We start from the raw sequence: 17,334 nt of genomic DNA, 5'->3' as shown, positions 1-17,334 counted from the left end.
GTGCTGTTCATAATCTCCGGACCAAAAGGTTGTATTTCACAATCTGCCATCAGCCTTTCAAGCATCATTTGTAGCAATCGGTGCCATGAAATGTAAGCTGTGTTCCTTTGCAACCCATTAGCAAAAAATACCACACCACACAAAGGATTCCTGGGTTTGAATGATACCAAAGTGAAGGAGGCATTTTGAAGGATCCCATTAATATTATTTTCACGTGACAGGGTCGGTTATATTAAATGGTATAGAAGTTCGGATTTGGTTTCAGCTCACATCGAGGACTTGGCCAGATTTTGGTAGGTGTTATTTAAGCACTCATTTGGCTTATTACAATGAATGCAGCAAATTCTACTTAAATTCCTTTATGCTTGAATGACTGACTGCTGTTTCTGAGTTCATACCAGTGACAATGATCCCTTCTTTATTTGTATTGCTAGAAGGGAGGGTATAATTCAGCAAAGCTAATAAGTCTCACCTATGCAAGAGCTGCTGGCTCGGCCAATGTATTTTAGCTATGTTGCTTAGCGGTCCATCTGCTGTGCAGCATGACTGAAAGTAAACAAAGAAAAGGGCTATGATGTGGCCAGCACTGTTTGCATCATAGCACTGCTATACAACACGGCTAAAACATATAGACAAGATCTAGTGGCTTTGCTAATGCTTGTTACTGAACTGCTGAGCCGAGGCAAAATGAGGAGTTTCGAAACTGTTGGGTCTGAGCCAATAAAAGTCTGGCACTGGTTCCACTGTGCTTAGGCGCAGTCAATAACAATGCACACAAGTGCCAATTAAAGAGGACACTGCTGAATTCCTTTCTTAGTGACAGGGTTTCCTCTATGCTTAAAATAGCGATGAGTGTCATCAGTACGGGTGCGGAATCTAATGTACCACCAGGGCACCGCAGGTGAAGTTGTAAATGAGAGGTGGCCGACTTCAGGGCACTCGAGAACAGTTGATGGCATTAGAGGAAACACTATGGGGCGCTACGAAGAACTTTAACTTTCCTGAAAGCGTATATTTCGTGCAACACATGCAGTGAACGTCATTCTTACTCTGGTACAACGTGTATTTGTACAACCCAAAGACAACAAGAGGGGCCTCTCGCTGACACAAGTGTCGTGAACCATAGAGACAAACACACTCACAGCAAGAAAGTGGCCTCTCACTGACCATAGACACACATTCACAACAAGAGAGGAGCCTCAATGACCACAGAGACACACACTCACAGCAAGAGGAGCCTCATGGCCATAGAAACACACACTCACAGCAAGGAAGGGACCTCTCACCAACCACCGAGACATGCACTCATGACCACAGACACACACACAGCAGAGACTAGCCTTGTGGACCATAGAGACAAACACTCACAGCAAGAGTGGCATTTCACTGACCACAGAAATTCACACTTATAGCAAGAGAGGAGCCCTTAATGACGACAAAAAGATACCCAATGACAGCAAGAAACGGGCATCTTACCCACCAGAAACACACTCAACAGGAAATGGGCCTCTCACTAACCAAAAAGTCATACAAGCTAAAGAGAGGGCCTTATCATTGACCAGAGAAAAATATAAACTCACAGAAAAGGAAGACATATGACGGCCAACAGAAATACATAATTACAACAAAAGGGGTCTCGCACCGACCAAACACACATATCCAGCAAACAGACGGGGATCTGAATGACTGACGAAACAAACAGCAAGAAGTACTTTCCCTGAACATAAACATACAACAAAAGCAAGAGAGAAGTCTCCCACAGACCATCGAGATATAAACCAACATCAATAGGGCTTCTCATTGGCTATAGACACACATACAATAACAGCTGGAGGGGCGTTTCTTGATGACCCCATAAACACAACTGAAGGGCCTCTGATTGACCACAGAAACACACACCAACAATAGTAAAGTGGCCTCTCATTGACCCAACCAAGGGTCATCTCTCAGCCTCACCCTGTTCAGCACCTACATCATCCCCCTTGCAAATGTCATCAGATCACACGGCCTGAACATAATCTCCTAAGTGGACAAAACTCAACTAATCCTCTTTCACCAATAGCAAAACCAACTTCTCCAATGCCATTGCCAGCGCTGCCAACTGGATGAGACACAACTATCTCCAAATGAACTCGGACAACAACAACCAAAAAAAAGGAAGTAGTACTGATCCTCAGGAACAACTCGCTGATCCCACATCATATACACAGACAGCAAGAGAGGGGCCTCTCTGATCCCAAGAGAGGGGCCTCTCTGATCCCAAGAGAGGGGCCTCTCTGATCCCAAGAGAGGGGCCTCTCTGATCCCAAGAGAGGGGCCTCTCTGATCCCAAGAGAGGGGCCTCTCTGATCCCAAGAGAGGGGCCTCTCTGATCATAGAGCCATATACACTGACAGCAAGAGAGGAGCCTTGCTGATCATAGTAATATACACTGATATCAAAAGAGGATCCTCACCGATCCCAGGAGAGGAGCTTCACTGATCCCAAGAGAGAGGCCTCTCTGACGATAGAGCCATATACACCGACAGCGAGAGGGCCCTTGCTGATCATATTAATACACACCGATATCAAAAGAGGATCCTCACTGACTCACTATACACTGATCCCAAGAAAAGTGCCTCACTGATCAGTTATATACACTGACAGCAAGAGAGGGGCCTCTCTGATCAGTTATATACACTGACAGCAAGAGAGGAGCCTCACTGATCAGTCATATACACTGACACCGAGAAGAGTGCCTGTTTACCATAATGTGGGTGTTTCCCAGGCCACAGAACGCACACACTGCATATGAAGACCTTGCGACAGAAAGACATACAGTGACAACATGACAGCAAGATGGGGGGTCTTCCTGACCATAAAACCAGAAGCGCCCTGGCAGTGCCAGACCCCTGCATGAGCTATCGATGATATTCACTGTACAGAGGGGGGTCCTAAAAAACGGTCCGCGCGCTTCTGGGTCTGGAGAGCAGGAGCGGAGGGCGGATGCCCTGTGATGAGCAGGGAGTCGGGGTAATGCACAAATCTAGTAAGATTTCCCACGCTCCCTTTTTCTCTTACACGAAGTAGTGACACTCTTGTTGTTCATACTACCTTACCAGGGGGACTAAGTGTTTTCATGACACTATCCCTCACTCTCTTGTTGATAACTAGTATTACTCGACCAGCCTTACCTGGGGGGGGGGGGGGGGGGGGGGAGAAGAGACAGGACTTCTAAAAATCTAGTATGATTTCCCACGCTCCCTTTTTCTCTTACATGAAATAGTGACACTTGTTGTTGATTCTACCTTACCAGGGGGACTAAGTGTTTTCATGACACTATCCCTCACTCTCTTGTTGATAACTAGTATTACTCGACCAGCCTTACCTGGAGGGGGGGGGGGGGGAGAAGAGACAGGACTTCTAAAAATCTAGTATGATTTCCCACGCTCCCTTTTTCTCTTACATGAAATAGTGACACTTGTTGTTGATTCTACCTTACCAGGGGGACTAAGTGTTTTCATGACACTATCCCTCACTCTCTTGTTGATAACTAGTATTACTCGAGCAGCCTTACCTGGAGGGGGGGGGGGAGAAGAGACAGGACTTCTAAAAATCTAGTATGATTTCCCACGCTCCCTTTTTCTCTTACATGAAATAGTGACACTTGTTGTTCATACTACCTTACCAGGGGGACTAAGTGTTTTCATGACCTTTCCCCTCACTCTCTTGTTGATAACTGGTATTAATCGAGCAGCAATGTAAGCTTACTTAGTGCACAGGGGGTGGGGCGGTGGAGAGACAGGACTTTCTATAAATCGAGTAAGATTTCCCACGCTCCCTTTTTCTCTTTCATGACATAGTGACACTCTGGTTGTTGACACTACCTTACCAGGGGGGATCGGAGTGTTTTCATGACCCTTCCCCTCGCTCAGTGCAGTTTCTTACCTGGTGCCCGCCGTAGAAGGCGATCTCCTCGGCGTTGGCCACCACCCGCGAGTGCATGAAGCGCAGCTCGCCCTTGCGCCGCGCCTCCTCGGCCACCAGCCGGCCGAAGCGCGGCGAGCAGGCCCGCAGCACGTTGGCCGTCAGGAAGACCACCAGGCCGGCGATGCCGACGGGCCAGGCGGTGTTGGCGCCGCGGGCGCGGGCGGTGCGCACCAGGGTGCTGGTGGTGACCACCACGTCCAGCACGGGCTTGGTGAGGTTGGAGTAGAGGTGGGCCACGGAGCCGGCGAAGGCCACCAGGTCCTCGGTCAGGCTCTGGTCGGGGGTGCGCAGGCGGCCGTCCATGTTGCTGACGCGGTAGTAGGTCTGCTCCTGGAAGTAGAGGCGGTAGGCGTGCGCCGCCAGCCGGCCGCGGAAGGCCAGGCTCAGCCGGCCCTCCAGGTAGCGGATGGCGCTGTTGACGAAGGTGGCGGGCAGCGCGATCAGCAGCCACTGGGCCAGCTGCCAGACGAAGGCGGCCGGCCGCTTGTTGACGATGGTGCGGGCGATGCGGCCGTCCAGCCGCGCCACGTACACGGAGAGGAAGGTGCGGGAGACCAGGGCGGCCGAGTGCAGCGCCAGCAGCCCGGTCTCGGGGCAGAGGAGGCGGGGGAAGAGCAGGCGCAGCAGCCGCAGCAGGCGCCGCAGGAAGAGCAGGTTCACGCCGGTGGCGTCACGGCCGGGCCCGCGGGCCGCCACCGAGCCGTTGGCCTGAGGGGGAGGCGGCGGGGCCCGGCGGCGGCGGCGCAGCAGCGGGAGCAGGCGGCGTACGGCGTAGGCCGCCAGGGCCAGGGCGGCCGCCCGCTTCAGGAGCGCCGCCCGGCTCATGGGCGCGGGGCAGAGCGGCATGCTGGCCCGGCTCAGACTCGCATGGCCCTCGGTCCTCTCACAGGCCGCGCGGGGCCCAGTCAGCGACCGTTCAACCGCCCTCAGGGCCCAGTCACCGACCGTTCAACCGCCCGCCTCCAACGGCGCCCCGGTTCCAACTGTCCACGTGACTCCGGCCGCCGGTGACATCTCTCACACTGCTTCCGGGTCGGTCGCAGCCAATCCCGTGGCCGGACAGATTCTGGGTGGGGTCAGGGGACGGGCCGGGCTCAAGTGAGCGCCTATTGGACCACTGGAATCACCCGAGCCAATCCAAGAGCGCTTTCATGATGACAGGAGCGCTGATTGGCTGAAGTCCGCACGTGCGTTTGTGTGTGTAAACACTGGCCACGCGCTCCCCGGAAGACAGCGTGGGGGCCGGAGGTGAGCCGGGCCTGGAGGCCGGGGGGGTGTCTGCCGCCCGCCGGGGCCGACGGGAGACGGAGGCCGCGCAGGTCGGTGCACGCGCTGTACTTTAATTAACGGTGGAGTGTGTGAGGTGGGAGGCAGCTCCCGCCGCGACCCCCGGGTCAGCTGACCTCCAACCGCCACCCATGGAACCCTGCCCCCCGTTCATATTCTTCCATCCTTCCCAAACTTTCATAACTTTTAAAGGTTCTGAGCAAGGGGATGCCCCCACCCCCTTCTCCACAAAAGCTGTTATTTCACCCATACATACTGGCAGGGCTTTAAGTGGAATGACAAAAGTGTGTGTGTGTGGGGGGGGGTCTCTCAGATGGGCGTGGCCAATGTAATTAAGGGCGTGGCTTAAAACACATAAGCTAAAAATCCGTGCTTCGCATAGTGTGCCGCCCAACTTGTATTTTGCTGTTTCCGTCATTGCATCCAGATATGTGAGACAACAAGTCACATCATACCCACAACAAGTCAGGACTATTGGCTTTGTCAATGGTTGTTAGTTGCATAAGATAAATAAGCAGCAACTATGGTTTGTTGTAGATAATATTGAAACAGCTGCCACTTAAAGCCCTGGTGACACCACGACGATGTTGCTGCTCCTGAGTTTCAAAAAGAGAAGGGAAATCCAGAGAGAAAATGACTCTTTAAAGGATTTCCCTTCCCCTACGACGCTCACCTGGCATGACGTCATGCCGTAACTTCTCCACTAGTGTGAAGTGAGCAGTGTGCACAGCGCACGTCCATGTGCCTGCAGTCACTGCACGGACCGCCTGTGCCAGGGCACAAAACAGAGCCCGATAGAGACCCATTTTGAGGCCCCCTTTAAACAACTGCCGGGGCTCAGACCCGGTAAGACCCAGTCCACCTAAAGCCCTGCATACTCCCCTACCTTAATTAGGGGCATCTTCCTGTGAATATTCGGTCTGTTCCTGGAACAATCCCACCTTCCTTCTCATTTATGGATACATTTGCTTTCCAAATGTGCAAAACTTCCTAGGCAATCAAAAAATATATATGGGAACTAATGCAAGGGAGGACAAAAAACTAAGTAAATGCACGTACATTCATATATTATTTATTTACCAAACATATTTTTGTATACATATAATAAAAGGCTGTAATTAATACAACACAATAATACGCACAATTAGAAAAAAAGTTAAAATGATGATACAATCACCAACATTCAAAGAGAAAAACAACAATTAATAATTAAAAGCGAAAAAACGTGGCAGTTTATTATTTTTCGACGCGCGTTTCGGCGTTAAGAACAACGCCTTCTTCAGGAGCCACAAAGATTTCTGCAATATAACAGAAAAATATACAGTTATATCAACACCTAGTTAATTATTTTTAAAAAAACACAACAATTCGTGCATTTACAATATTATAAAAAGGCAAATATGTCCTCCATATGATAGCTATTAGACCCTAATGATACAAGCACAGATACATATACGAAAAAGACAAGGATAATAGCGACATATGTGAATTTTTGGAAAAACATGATCGATCCAACACTAGAAATATAAACACTTTCCATAGCTTATAAAGCATTATACGCCATTATTATAAAATAGACACTGTCAACAATTCAACATATTTACTAAGGCATTATATTAGAATTTCTATGTCCATTTATGTCAGGCTCAAACATCACATGAGTTTCAAAAAAACAGTTATATATGACATTCTACTTAAATTCCTATGTCCATTTTATGTCAACAAGACAGTCCCCAAGAGTAGAAAAGGAACAGATAAGGAACGGATATATGGTAGATGAAGGGATTGACTTACTAAAAGACAGAATTAAGATATATCTGTAAGCCTTCACTGGATATGGCTACACTTTTTATGGTAAACTGCAGGATTCTTGAGCGGACCACGGCAGCCCTGACATCAATAATATATTCACCTAATTAATAGAAGGTAGAAAATGTCAATAAGAATATGATTTGACAACCTGATTTGCTTTCCAGACACCAACTCATTCTTTTTTTTAACCTCCACGAAACCTACTTAGAAGATGATTTCCTCCCTCTTAACAACTCAAAAGGCATCCTCCCCGTCACAGAAAAGAGACTAATTCTGTAAGACTACAACATGTCCTGAATAGACTTTGTAGTATTGTATTCCTCCTACCAATGACAAGTTTGTTTACCACAACGTTGTCTGCCACGTATTTCAGACTTCTTCCTAAACAAACTAGATTTTAAAGCCAATCCAAAAGCTCCTTTTATGACTCAGTTAAAGCATCCTACTTGACCATTTTTCTCTGTGTGCTACAAGGATACTTTCACATATTTCATTCCTAAATTTATAATAAATGCATCTTCTCGGACATAAACTGCACTCCATTATCAGATACTAACACCTCAGAAACACCTTCCCTTGAAAAAACATCCTCAAGAAATTTAACTACCACATCTGTTGCAGCATTGTTTACCATGCACATCCATCCATTTTGAATAATAATCAGTACTAACCAGTGCTTTAAATGGGCCGGTACTCACCGGTACTGAGTACCGGCACTTCCGAAGTTTTTTGCAGTCAGTACCAGCACTTCTCAGCAGCCAGGGAGAGTACCGGTACCCTGCTCCACGGTATGGCAGACGCAGGTTAGGTTTCTGATCCAGTGCAGGGCAGAGGCCGCTCTGCTTCCAAGCAGCTTGTAATTAACTCAGCTGAAGTATCCTTTTCCTGAGGTGCTGGTAATATTCCAGCAGCGCCCATTTGAATGTCCCCAAACTGCAGGGGGGTGAGAGGGCTTGTGTCACGCTGTGATTAACAGGACAGGGTCTCTAGACAGACCCTGCACTGTCAATTACGTGAGCAGCAACCATTCGTGTGAAAGTGCCATCACGACTTTCATTTTGTGTTATGAGTTAATCTGTTTTTTTGTTTTACATAAACACATTTCTTCTGCAACTGTTACAGAAGTTTCTATGTATGATGATATTGTGCCCTTCGCCCCGCCCCCTTGCCGCGCCCACTTGTCACACCTCTATTTTAATGAGTACCTGCACTTATTTTTCCCCATTTAAAGCACTGGCACTAACATATATGTTTCTCTGGAAGACAAAGTCAAGAAAGGTCCCATAAAGTCTATGGCTAACTCACGTCATGATCCATCTGGTAACTCCGTTGTCAAAGGTACACACAAAGGTTTAGCCACTTTATCACTTGCCTTGCATGCCTTACAATTCCTTACCCAATGTCTAACTACTAACACATACACAAAAGGTTGAAACGTCAACATCAATCCTATAAGTACACATTCTTTTTCAACCATACTAAAGAGTGCCAATAGTGATATTGGGTGTTTATTGAACTGCATTTTTTATCATTATTTCTTTGTATATATCCTGTTAGGATCAGTCTGTTTCTGTATTATTTAATGTTAAACTTATTTTCTACACTTTATCACCAAGTCATGTCATTTGATATATTTGTTCGTATTCTTGACAGCCTAAAAAGAAAAAAAAGGAAATTTGTGCATGTTATTTAGATATAAGACTTTGAATAGACTAAATTAGTATAATTGTTGTGTGTGCTGCATTTTGTGGATTTGCCTTGGGGGGTGTAAAACAATGGTCAGCATAGGTCCACACTTCCGCAGTGTTTTAAAGAACATGCATTGATCTTCTTATATAGGTGCGACAATCCAACACCTATCTTTTCATGCAAAGAATTTGCCACACCTGACAGAATACATTAACTTATAACAATGTTTACCCAGGTTCTGAGGGACTCACAAGACAACCCCATTATTTTGATGGTATTCAGAGTACTTGATGGCATGATCCACTACCACCAATATAAATCTGTTTCCTGAGGCTGTTGGGGGGGTCTAGGGGCTAACAAGATCAACCCCTACCCTTTCAAAGGGAACTCCAACCACTGAAAGTGGAATGAGGGTGCCTTTGGGTGTCCACCTGTTTTACCCCTGGCTTGGCAGGTAACAGAGAAGTTACAAAACTCCTTCACCTTCTGGGAAGTACCTGGCCAGTAGAACAACTAACCTACTTTAAGTTTTAGTCTGGTCAAGATGCCCAGCTACAGGGGTGTCATGAGCCAAAGTGAGTAAGAACTCTCTATACTTCTGAGGCTCTACCACTCTCCTAGTGGCACCAGGTTTGAGGTCTTTAACCTAAGTATAAAGGAGTCCACCCTTCCAATAGATTCTGTGGGAGCCACTGACATTTCCCTTTTCCTGATCAGCAGCTTGCTGTCTCAGGCTTTCAAGAGCGGGACAAGTCCTCTGTCTCTGACAAAGATCTTCCCTAGAGCGTCTCCCTGGGACTAGGAGCTCTGTCGTGTAAGGCCCAAGTTCCTGGGGCTTAGTTCCCTCTGGGGCGGACAGGCTTTCTCCCTGAGGAGAAGGGACCTGAGCATGTGTCTGACATGAAGCCGATTTCCTAGTCTTCTTGCCTTTTCTCTTGGAGGGCTGGCCATTATTCCAGACTCCAACTCCTCTTTTTCACCCAGGGCTTTTCACTGTGCTCTGGCTTTTAGGTCTCTCCTGAGCCAGCGCATGCGCTGCTCTGGCGAGACTTTTAGTAAGCGCTTCAGAAAATGCTACCACTGCGGGCGCACGCTTACGAGCAGAGGAGCCATATGGCTTTCCTCGTCATGCTCAGTAAGCGCATCGCTCGCCGTGCTTGTTATACACATCCATTCAGGTATACCCAGCATAGCTGCACTGGTCTTTCTTTCAACCTCAGTCCATGCGGAGGACTCCAGATCATTTCCTAGAAGACGGGCTACAGAGATTGCAGAGGAAACCACAAACTTCTTTTGGCCAGTTATCCCTCCCATTGTAAGGACACCATTGCCATTGGATGGACCTTAGTTTGATTATCAGCACTGCTGACTGGGAATGTCTCACCAGTCAGATACTGTCATGAGAATATCAGTGTTTCAGTCACCATAGTGACACTTGCAGTTGTATCCCTCAGTGCTTTAACTCTGATCCCATTTATATGAGGCGGTTGTCTGTATTATTCCAGGTTACTGTGCCAGACAACCAAGTCAGCTACACCCACCCCACCTGCTGACACTAAAGTTGCTTTAGCAAGCTCTCTGACACGGCCAGGGATCACCCGGGATCCCATCTGGAGACTTACCACTGCAGGTACTGCAAGTGCACTAAAGGATTCCTTTAGCACAGCTAGGGTCTCCAGTTCGCCCTGGCACCCACAGTTAGACTGTGCATTGGCACAGGCCCACCCTCCTGAAGTCTCATGCCTTCCTGAGAGCACTTTACCCTTAACCATCTCCAGAGAGATTGTTCCTTCAAATTGCAGTAGATTCTTAAAATGGCGCAAGTTAGCCCTGCAAGAATCTAAGATTACCGGCAAACGACAAGTCTTGGCATCAAGCACATTAGAACTTCACGCTGCAGTATTAGATTCACGGGGTTGGCAGATGTGCCCTTGGTCCATACTCTCACAGTGGAACAACTTAGGGCACACTTCCTAGCTCCCAGTTCGAACATCAAGCCTAGCTTACCTACTAAAGGACCCTATTTGTGGTACACGAAAGATTGCAGGCGCAAGTGATTGCTCCCAGCCGCAGCAATCAAAGATAAGAACTGCCCCTTGATTAAAGCTGCAAGGAAGAGCTATAGAGCAGCATTGCACCAAGCGAAGATAACATAGGAGGAATCCAGTTGGCAACAACTGAAGAAAGCAAGCACAGCCAAGTATACCAACCTATTTTGGACCCCATTGACCTGGGGAGATAAGAGAAGCGCACGCCCACCTCCTAATTACATCACAGGCTAGGAATGGCACGATCATTTTCGGAAGCTCTACTCTGCACCTTAGGACATGTCACCTGTGTAGGGTCTGCTTCCTATGGTCACCCCCACTTTTTGCTGTGATACTCTGGTTTTTCGACTTTAGTGTGGGTGTGGGCCTGCTAATCAGACCCACAGCCCAGCTGTTCTCTCTCTAAATTGATACCATGTACTTTAGGTACATACCAGATTGGGTATTGGGTCACCTTTGTGAGACCCTGTATAGTGTACCATAGGTACCCAGGGCATAGGTGCATCCAAGGCCTACCAGGGGCTGTAGCATGTATTATGCCACCTCTGGCTGGCCCTCCAAACTGACACCACAGGCTGATCACTCAGCTTGGGTAAGGTGGTGTAATCACCCCTTACTTAGATATAGTATACCTATATCTACCTTATATATAGACACATAGTAACCTATAAGTCACTCCTATGGCAGGCCTTATCGAACCTGGAGGCAGAGTGCTTGGATTTATGTGAGAGGGTGCCCTAGCATGAGCTGAGCCCCCCTACAGCTTTCGGAACCATCTCCTTACAGCTGTTCTATGATATAGCCATACCATATACTCTTAAATCCATTATAATCCTTGCAGTTAATGCTAACTTTGTCTTGGCTTTATCGAAACATGTCGTGTAAGGTGTCAAACACTTTGGAATACTACCACCCCACCAGTTCTGGTGGCGGGGGTAGCATTCCACCCTTCTAGAGGGAGAAGACATGTAGTTACTGCTAACCCCGGTTAAAGTAAAACCGAGCCTCAGCATCACAAAATGGATGCTTCTGCCACAGACACGAGTCTGACCTCCTGCTGCTGGACGAAACTCCGGCATGGGAGGCCTGGACAATAGGTTTCCTGTCGAGGGAGGTGCCAACACCTCCCCAGACAGCCTGTAGTGTATTGGGGCAGGGAGGGCTGCATTCAGAAATGCTTTTTCAGACACTGCCTAGGGCACACAAGGTGCTCCATGCATAGCCCTGTTCAAACCAGTTGGTGTGGCACTCCAGCCCCGCTCTGGCGCGAAACTGGACAAAGGGAAAGGGGTGTAACCACCCCCTTCCCAGGTCCACCCATAGGAGGGACCTAGCATGTAATCCAGCCCCTTAACTCAGTATAAGTATAGGAGCTGTGTCTCCATGACTTTAGATTATCCTGGAACGAAACTTTGATACAGGAATCTTGGACCTTCGACATTCTATTCTGACTAGAAGACGGAAGATATCTCCCTTGTGGTCAAGGAGTGACCACCCTGTGCAAACAGGCACCACCAGTAACTTGCCGGTCTGCTTTGCCGACGCTCCCGCTGGAACCCGAAGACTCAGCGACACAGGAACTGGACTTCCAAACTTCTCTGACTCCGACCCACATCCACAGCAAAGCTGAGACCCGTGGCGGACACGAGAGACGTGGGACCAGACACCCTGGACATCCTGCATTTTGCTAACTTCATCCACTCCTGAAGTAACTTGCAGTTGTGTATTGGGGTACGAGAAGCACCATTTGCACCGAAGCTCAGCCCTTCACACTCCACGAGTGCCGCGTGGGGCCTGCTCTTGCATTTCAGCTCGACTCTTCTTCCCGGTTGCTAGCCCGTTGGCTGGTGAGCCCCCTGAAGACTTTTCTTTTGAACTAAACTGCTTTCCTGGTTGCTCCAGGCTTGCTCCAGCTTCCCTGTAAAGGAGAAGCTCCCCAGACCTTGCTGGTCTGCTCCGAAGCCAATCTTCACCTCCTGCGTGGATTGCATTTGCCGAGACTTGTTGGGTCCAATCCGGATACTGTCACCGCAGTCAACTAGATCCTTCGTGGGACAGCTCGAATCCAGCTCCTGGTCATCGTCGACACCTCCTGGTCCTCGTGGCTGCAGAGACCAGCTTCACCTCTTCACCTGAGATCATTGCAACATCGCCTGGTTCCTTCCTGGTACCTTCCTGGTCACTGGCTAATGACCCAGACTCTGTCCCTTCTGCCTTCAGGTTCTTCAGATCTTCGATCCACCCTTGGATCCACCCGGACACTTTTCCTCTGGTCGCCTGCAGCACTACTTCTTTGCAAATCTCCATAGAAAACATCAACGAAACCCGACACCAAAAGGCACCTATGCACCCGGCTTCCCTGGGTGAGGTACCACGAGTACTCCGGTGCTCCCGTGGGTCTTGACTCTCGAAGTGTCCTAGTCTAATGGGGTTTTGTCGTAGTCCACCCGGAAGTGCCCTAAAACAGTAACTTTGTAACTTCTTCGTTTCCCATTATAAGTCAATGGTAACTCGCGACTGTGTTTAGACACTGCACGCGTCTCCCGTGGGCCTCCTACTTCCTAACCTTTGGTTGTTTAGTGTAGCCCCAGCGATTCCCTAGGCCCTAGACCTACTTACTATTTCTGTCGTGGTTCTTATACCAGTATTTTAGTATATGGTTTGTGAGGCCCCTAGGGCATTACTGTATATTGTGCAACTTATTGTATGCTAATTAAGTAACTTGTATTGTGCTTTTACCTCTGACCTCATAAAGAGTGCAGAGGGGTTGTGTTTAGAATAAATACATATATATTTGATATATACCTTGTGTGGTGTCCTTTCATTTGGTATTCAATGGATTATAATTGGTAAAACAGCTTGCTTCACATGCTCTCTGAAGTCTTAGCCTAAGACTGCTGGTCCATGCTACCACTAGGATAGCTTGTCTATAAGGTTGACTTTACAACCACCATCAATAAGGGTCGATTAGACTGGTGCAAGGTGCCCACTAGAACTAGTGGACATCATATGCCAGGCTAACTTCTCACAACCTGTAGAACTATGCGATCCCTATGGCCTTCCTAAGGCTGACAGTGAGGGTTTTGATCTGGCAGAGATTGAGTCTGCGCTAGGGAAAACAGTGCTTGCCAAAGCAGCGGGACCAGATGGTTTGCCTGGTGATTTATTACTCACAGATATTCCAAATTGGGTACGCTACATCCTCCTCCTTGTTAATCTCATAGCTAGTGGAGGCCCAGTACCGGGGTCTTGGAAAGGTGCCGAGGTGGTTCCGATCTATAAAAAAGGCACTATAGAAGACCCCTCAAACTATAGACCAATTAGTCTGATAGATGCACTACAGAAGGTCTTTGGCAGAGTTTTGTTGCAGAGAATATAATCATGGACAGAGGGTGAAGCCATCCTTTCCCAGCCCGCCTTCTCCTTGTACTCCCCCGAAGACATTCAGGAGCCACCACCTTGAGGAAATTACACTGGCTGCCCATCCAAGCCAGAGTAAAATTCAAGGCGATGTGCATTATGCACAAGGCCATGTGGAAGAAAGCCCCTGCAATGATCTGTTCCCTTGCCACCCCCTACCATCCGTCGAGATCACTTCGCTCTAGTACAGCTTAGCTGGCCACAACCAAGAAAATCCAACGGGCCAGATGGGGTGGACGCTCCTTTTCACTGAATGCGGCCTTAGTCTGGAACTCCTTGCCACCCACAGTGCGTCGTGAACCCGACCTACAAAAGTTCAGGAAAAGCTTGAAAACACTTCTTTTCCATCAAGCTAGATAGCAATCCCCAACAAAACCTACCGTTCCACAGCGCTACGAGGCCTCCGGGTAGTAACGCGCTCTACAAAACACCATTTCATTTCATTTCAGTATCAGGCCGGGTTCCGGACTAGTACCGGAACAATTGATCAGGTTTTCAGGCTGCTTCTTATTTATTGGAAAGTATTGGTAATCGGTAAGGGTTGGTTGGACTACCAGGAAATTTGCAAACCCAATGTCGGCAGTTTGACAGCAGAATTGTATCTACATAAGCAGAGTAGATGCCTGAAGTCTTATTTTGATGTAATTCAGGTCCAGAGGGACAGAATGTTGTACATTCATTTTAGGTTTGGCACATTCCCTGTCTGCGTGACAACTGCGCACTCCCCCAAACATACATCTAAGGATTGTCCATGCTCCTGGGGCCCGATGGAAAGTGTTGCACATGTTATGTTTGCATGTTTGGCATACAACGCTCCGAGGTCCAAATGGCTAAAACCAATAGGCCGTCAGCTGGGCACACAGGACCATTGGGTCGCCCTGCGCATTCTCATGTCCGACTCCAGACCCCTCTGCGTGTGGTGTGGTTAAATTTCTTAGCCACGTTTGGCTAATCCGACAAAATACCTTATTAAGAGTGGCCTAATGTTGCACCAACTAAAGCCAAGAAGAAATTGTTATAGTGTTTGAAGGTCGTTTAGCTGCCTACTGAGTTCACAGCTTGCGCACTAGCACTTTAAATTTGATTTCCCTTGTTGTCATTCTAATGAGGGTACTTATCAACTTATATAAGGTATTTCTGGGGGGTTCCACATTGGGCCTGTAACACCCCAGGAGGGATTGTTATGCTGTTATTCTTTCATCATTTTTATTGTAACTTATTTATGTTTTTACAGATGACCTGTATAATAGTTTTTAGGTCTCGTGGCGTAACAGCGCGTAAGCGCTGTCTCGCCAGAGATCTTTTGTCACTGGGTCTGCTTCCCAGGAGACAGTACCTGGCCGCGTTCGGCGCAGGCCACGCGCGCACGAACGCGCTCGCCGTGGCTGTCTCCTGGGAAGCGCAAACATATACAAGCACACCTCCCCCTGCACGCATGCGCACAAACAGAGACAAACACACACGAGCGCACCTACACACACACACATACAGAGACCCCCGCCGCCGCTGCTGCACACACAAGCGCATCCCCCCTCCCCCCTCCAACTAAGCCCCACTTACCGGCTTTGTTGACTTCTGCAGACTCCGCGGGGCTCTCCCTCGGGCATGGGAGCCCCACGTCACCAGCACTGCTTCTCTGGCCATCCGAGGGCGCGTGCGCGGGCTTCCGGAGTGCGAACTACAAACGTCTACGCTATGACGTCATTTTGTAGTTCATCACACGTCAGGACATTGCGGCGCATCTGGGGAGCATTCGGATTTTAAATCCCTACACTCGTTTGTGGAGGTGCGGTTTTGACTGACAGAGACTTTTTTAGCTCAGGTTGTCTCCCCTTTTGAAGTTTCCTAGATACACATGCCGCACGTTGCTTATGTACAAAGACTACAGAGGCCATATTGCTGACATCATTTTGTAGTTCTAAATACGGGCGCGGAGCGGTGGCTAGTACCGAGTGTTGCTCGTTTTTACACAATAGATGCTTCTTGGGACAGTCCCTTGTGCCAGGCGCTCCAATGGTGATAACGTCTTGCCTGTTAAAGGTACTTTGCGTTTGCTGACGAGGCAGGCCGGTGTATGCACTCCTCCTGCATGACTTTGATTTGGTGTATTATGAGCATGATTTATCTTTACAGGGAGATGTGTTGTGTGAAGCGACAGTGTGCGGCAAGGCTGGTGAATTCAACCAGAGGCCACTTTCTCTGTTAGGGGGGGAACTGTCTGTTGCGTTTTTCCACCTGATGCGCTGAAGCATTAAACTCATGAGACTTTAAGAATCTGGCAGCAATTAGAAATTACTCAATATGACCCAAACGCTTTATAATCAGTCGCAAATTATCTTTCAGAATCGTACTGAATTTATCACAACACACTTTAAAAAGCATGATTCTGTGGTATCTGAAGCAGAGGTGGGAGCAGCCTCAGTAAAAGCAGCCCCAGATGTCTGTTTGCTGTTACTGGTTTAGCGGCCCCTTTTGTTCTGTTTTTAGTGACCGGTGCAATACGGAATGAGCATTTAGAGGCACAGCTCAGTTTAGTGGGCTCACAAGGATCCGACCCAACACAGCAACAGGCAGGACCAGTCTCAGTTAGGTCCAATTTAGCTTGATGAATAAATATGCCCTTGGACTCTAGTGAAAGTATACTTTCCATGAGCACAATCTCTTTAGTGGCAACCCCTATGGCCCGCTTAAGGATGCTGCTGATAGCAGTCGTAGTGCTGTTGTAGGTTTATAACAAGTATATGGAATGTTTGATTTGTTAATATGACTTTATGCAAATCTTTGTTAAATTTAAGATTTGTATTCGTATTGTTTCTTTTTATTTGTTTGTATTATCAGAGTTGCTTAAAAAAAAAATCTAAAAAAAATAATAATAAAAAGGTAGTGCTGTTGCAAGCAGAATTAGGAATGATGTTAGATGTGGCTTCATGCTTACCTATGCTGGTTAGGAATAGTCAGGCCACTCACCAAGATGAGACCCAAGAAGGAGAAGAAAGTCCCCTTTCAAGCACTGTATCTCTGCCCCCAGTATCCTTCAGGCAAGGGTTTCTGGAAGCTGTAGTAAGCACATACACGATCTTTCAGAGTGTCCTGCGTGGCTGGAGAAGGA

The 17,334-nt window shown here is 48.0% G+C and overlaps 2 protein-coding genes across 2 annotated transcripts in view; one reads left to right on the top strand and one right to left on the bottom strand.

The window, feature by feature from the left end:
• The window catches only part of ABCD1 (ATP binding cassette subfamily D member 1), a 209,234-nt gene extending 204,244 nt beyond the window's left edge, over window positions 1-4,990 (bottom strand). The window contains exon 1 of the mRNA XM_078664579.1: window positions 3,928-4,990. Coding sequence (XP_078520705.1) covers window positions 3,928-4,815 — 888 coding nt within the window. The 5' untranslated portion in view covers window positions 4,816-4,990. The remainder of the gene's footprint in view (window positions 1-3,927) is intronic.
• Window positions 4,991-5,157: 167 nt separating this feature from the next.
• The window catches only part of BCAP31 (B cell receptor associated protein 31), a 197,334-nt gene continuing 185,157 nt past the window's right edge, over window positions 5,158-17,334 (top strand). The window contains exon 1 of the mRNA XM_078664576.1: window positions 5,158-5,288. The gene's annotated coding sequence lies outside the window, so the exon portion shown is untranslated. The remainder of the gene's footprint in view (window positions 5,289-17,334) is intronic.

This window comes from Lissotriton helveticus, chromosome 10 (assembly GCF_964261635.1).
Source record: "Lissotriton helveticus chromosome 10, aLisHel1.1, whole genome shotgun sequence".
In the NCBI taxonomy this organism is placed as follows: Eukaryota; Metazoa; Chordata; class Amphibia; order Caudata; family Salamandridae; genus Lissotriton; species Lissotriton helveticus.
This window is presented reverse-complemented; position numbering and strand designations above follow the sequence as displayed.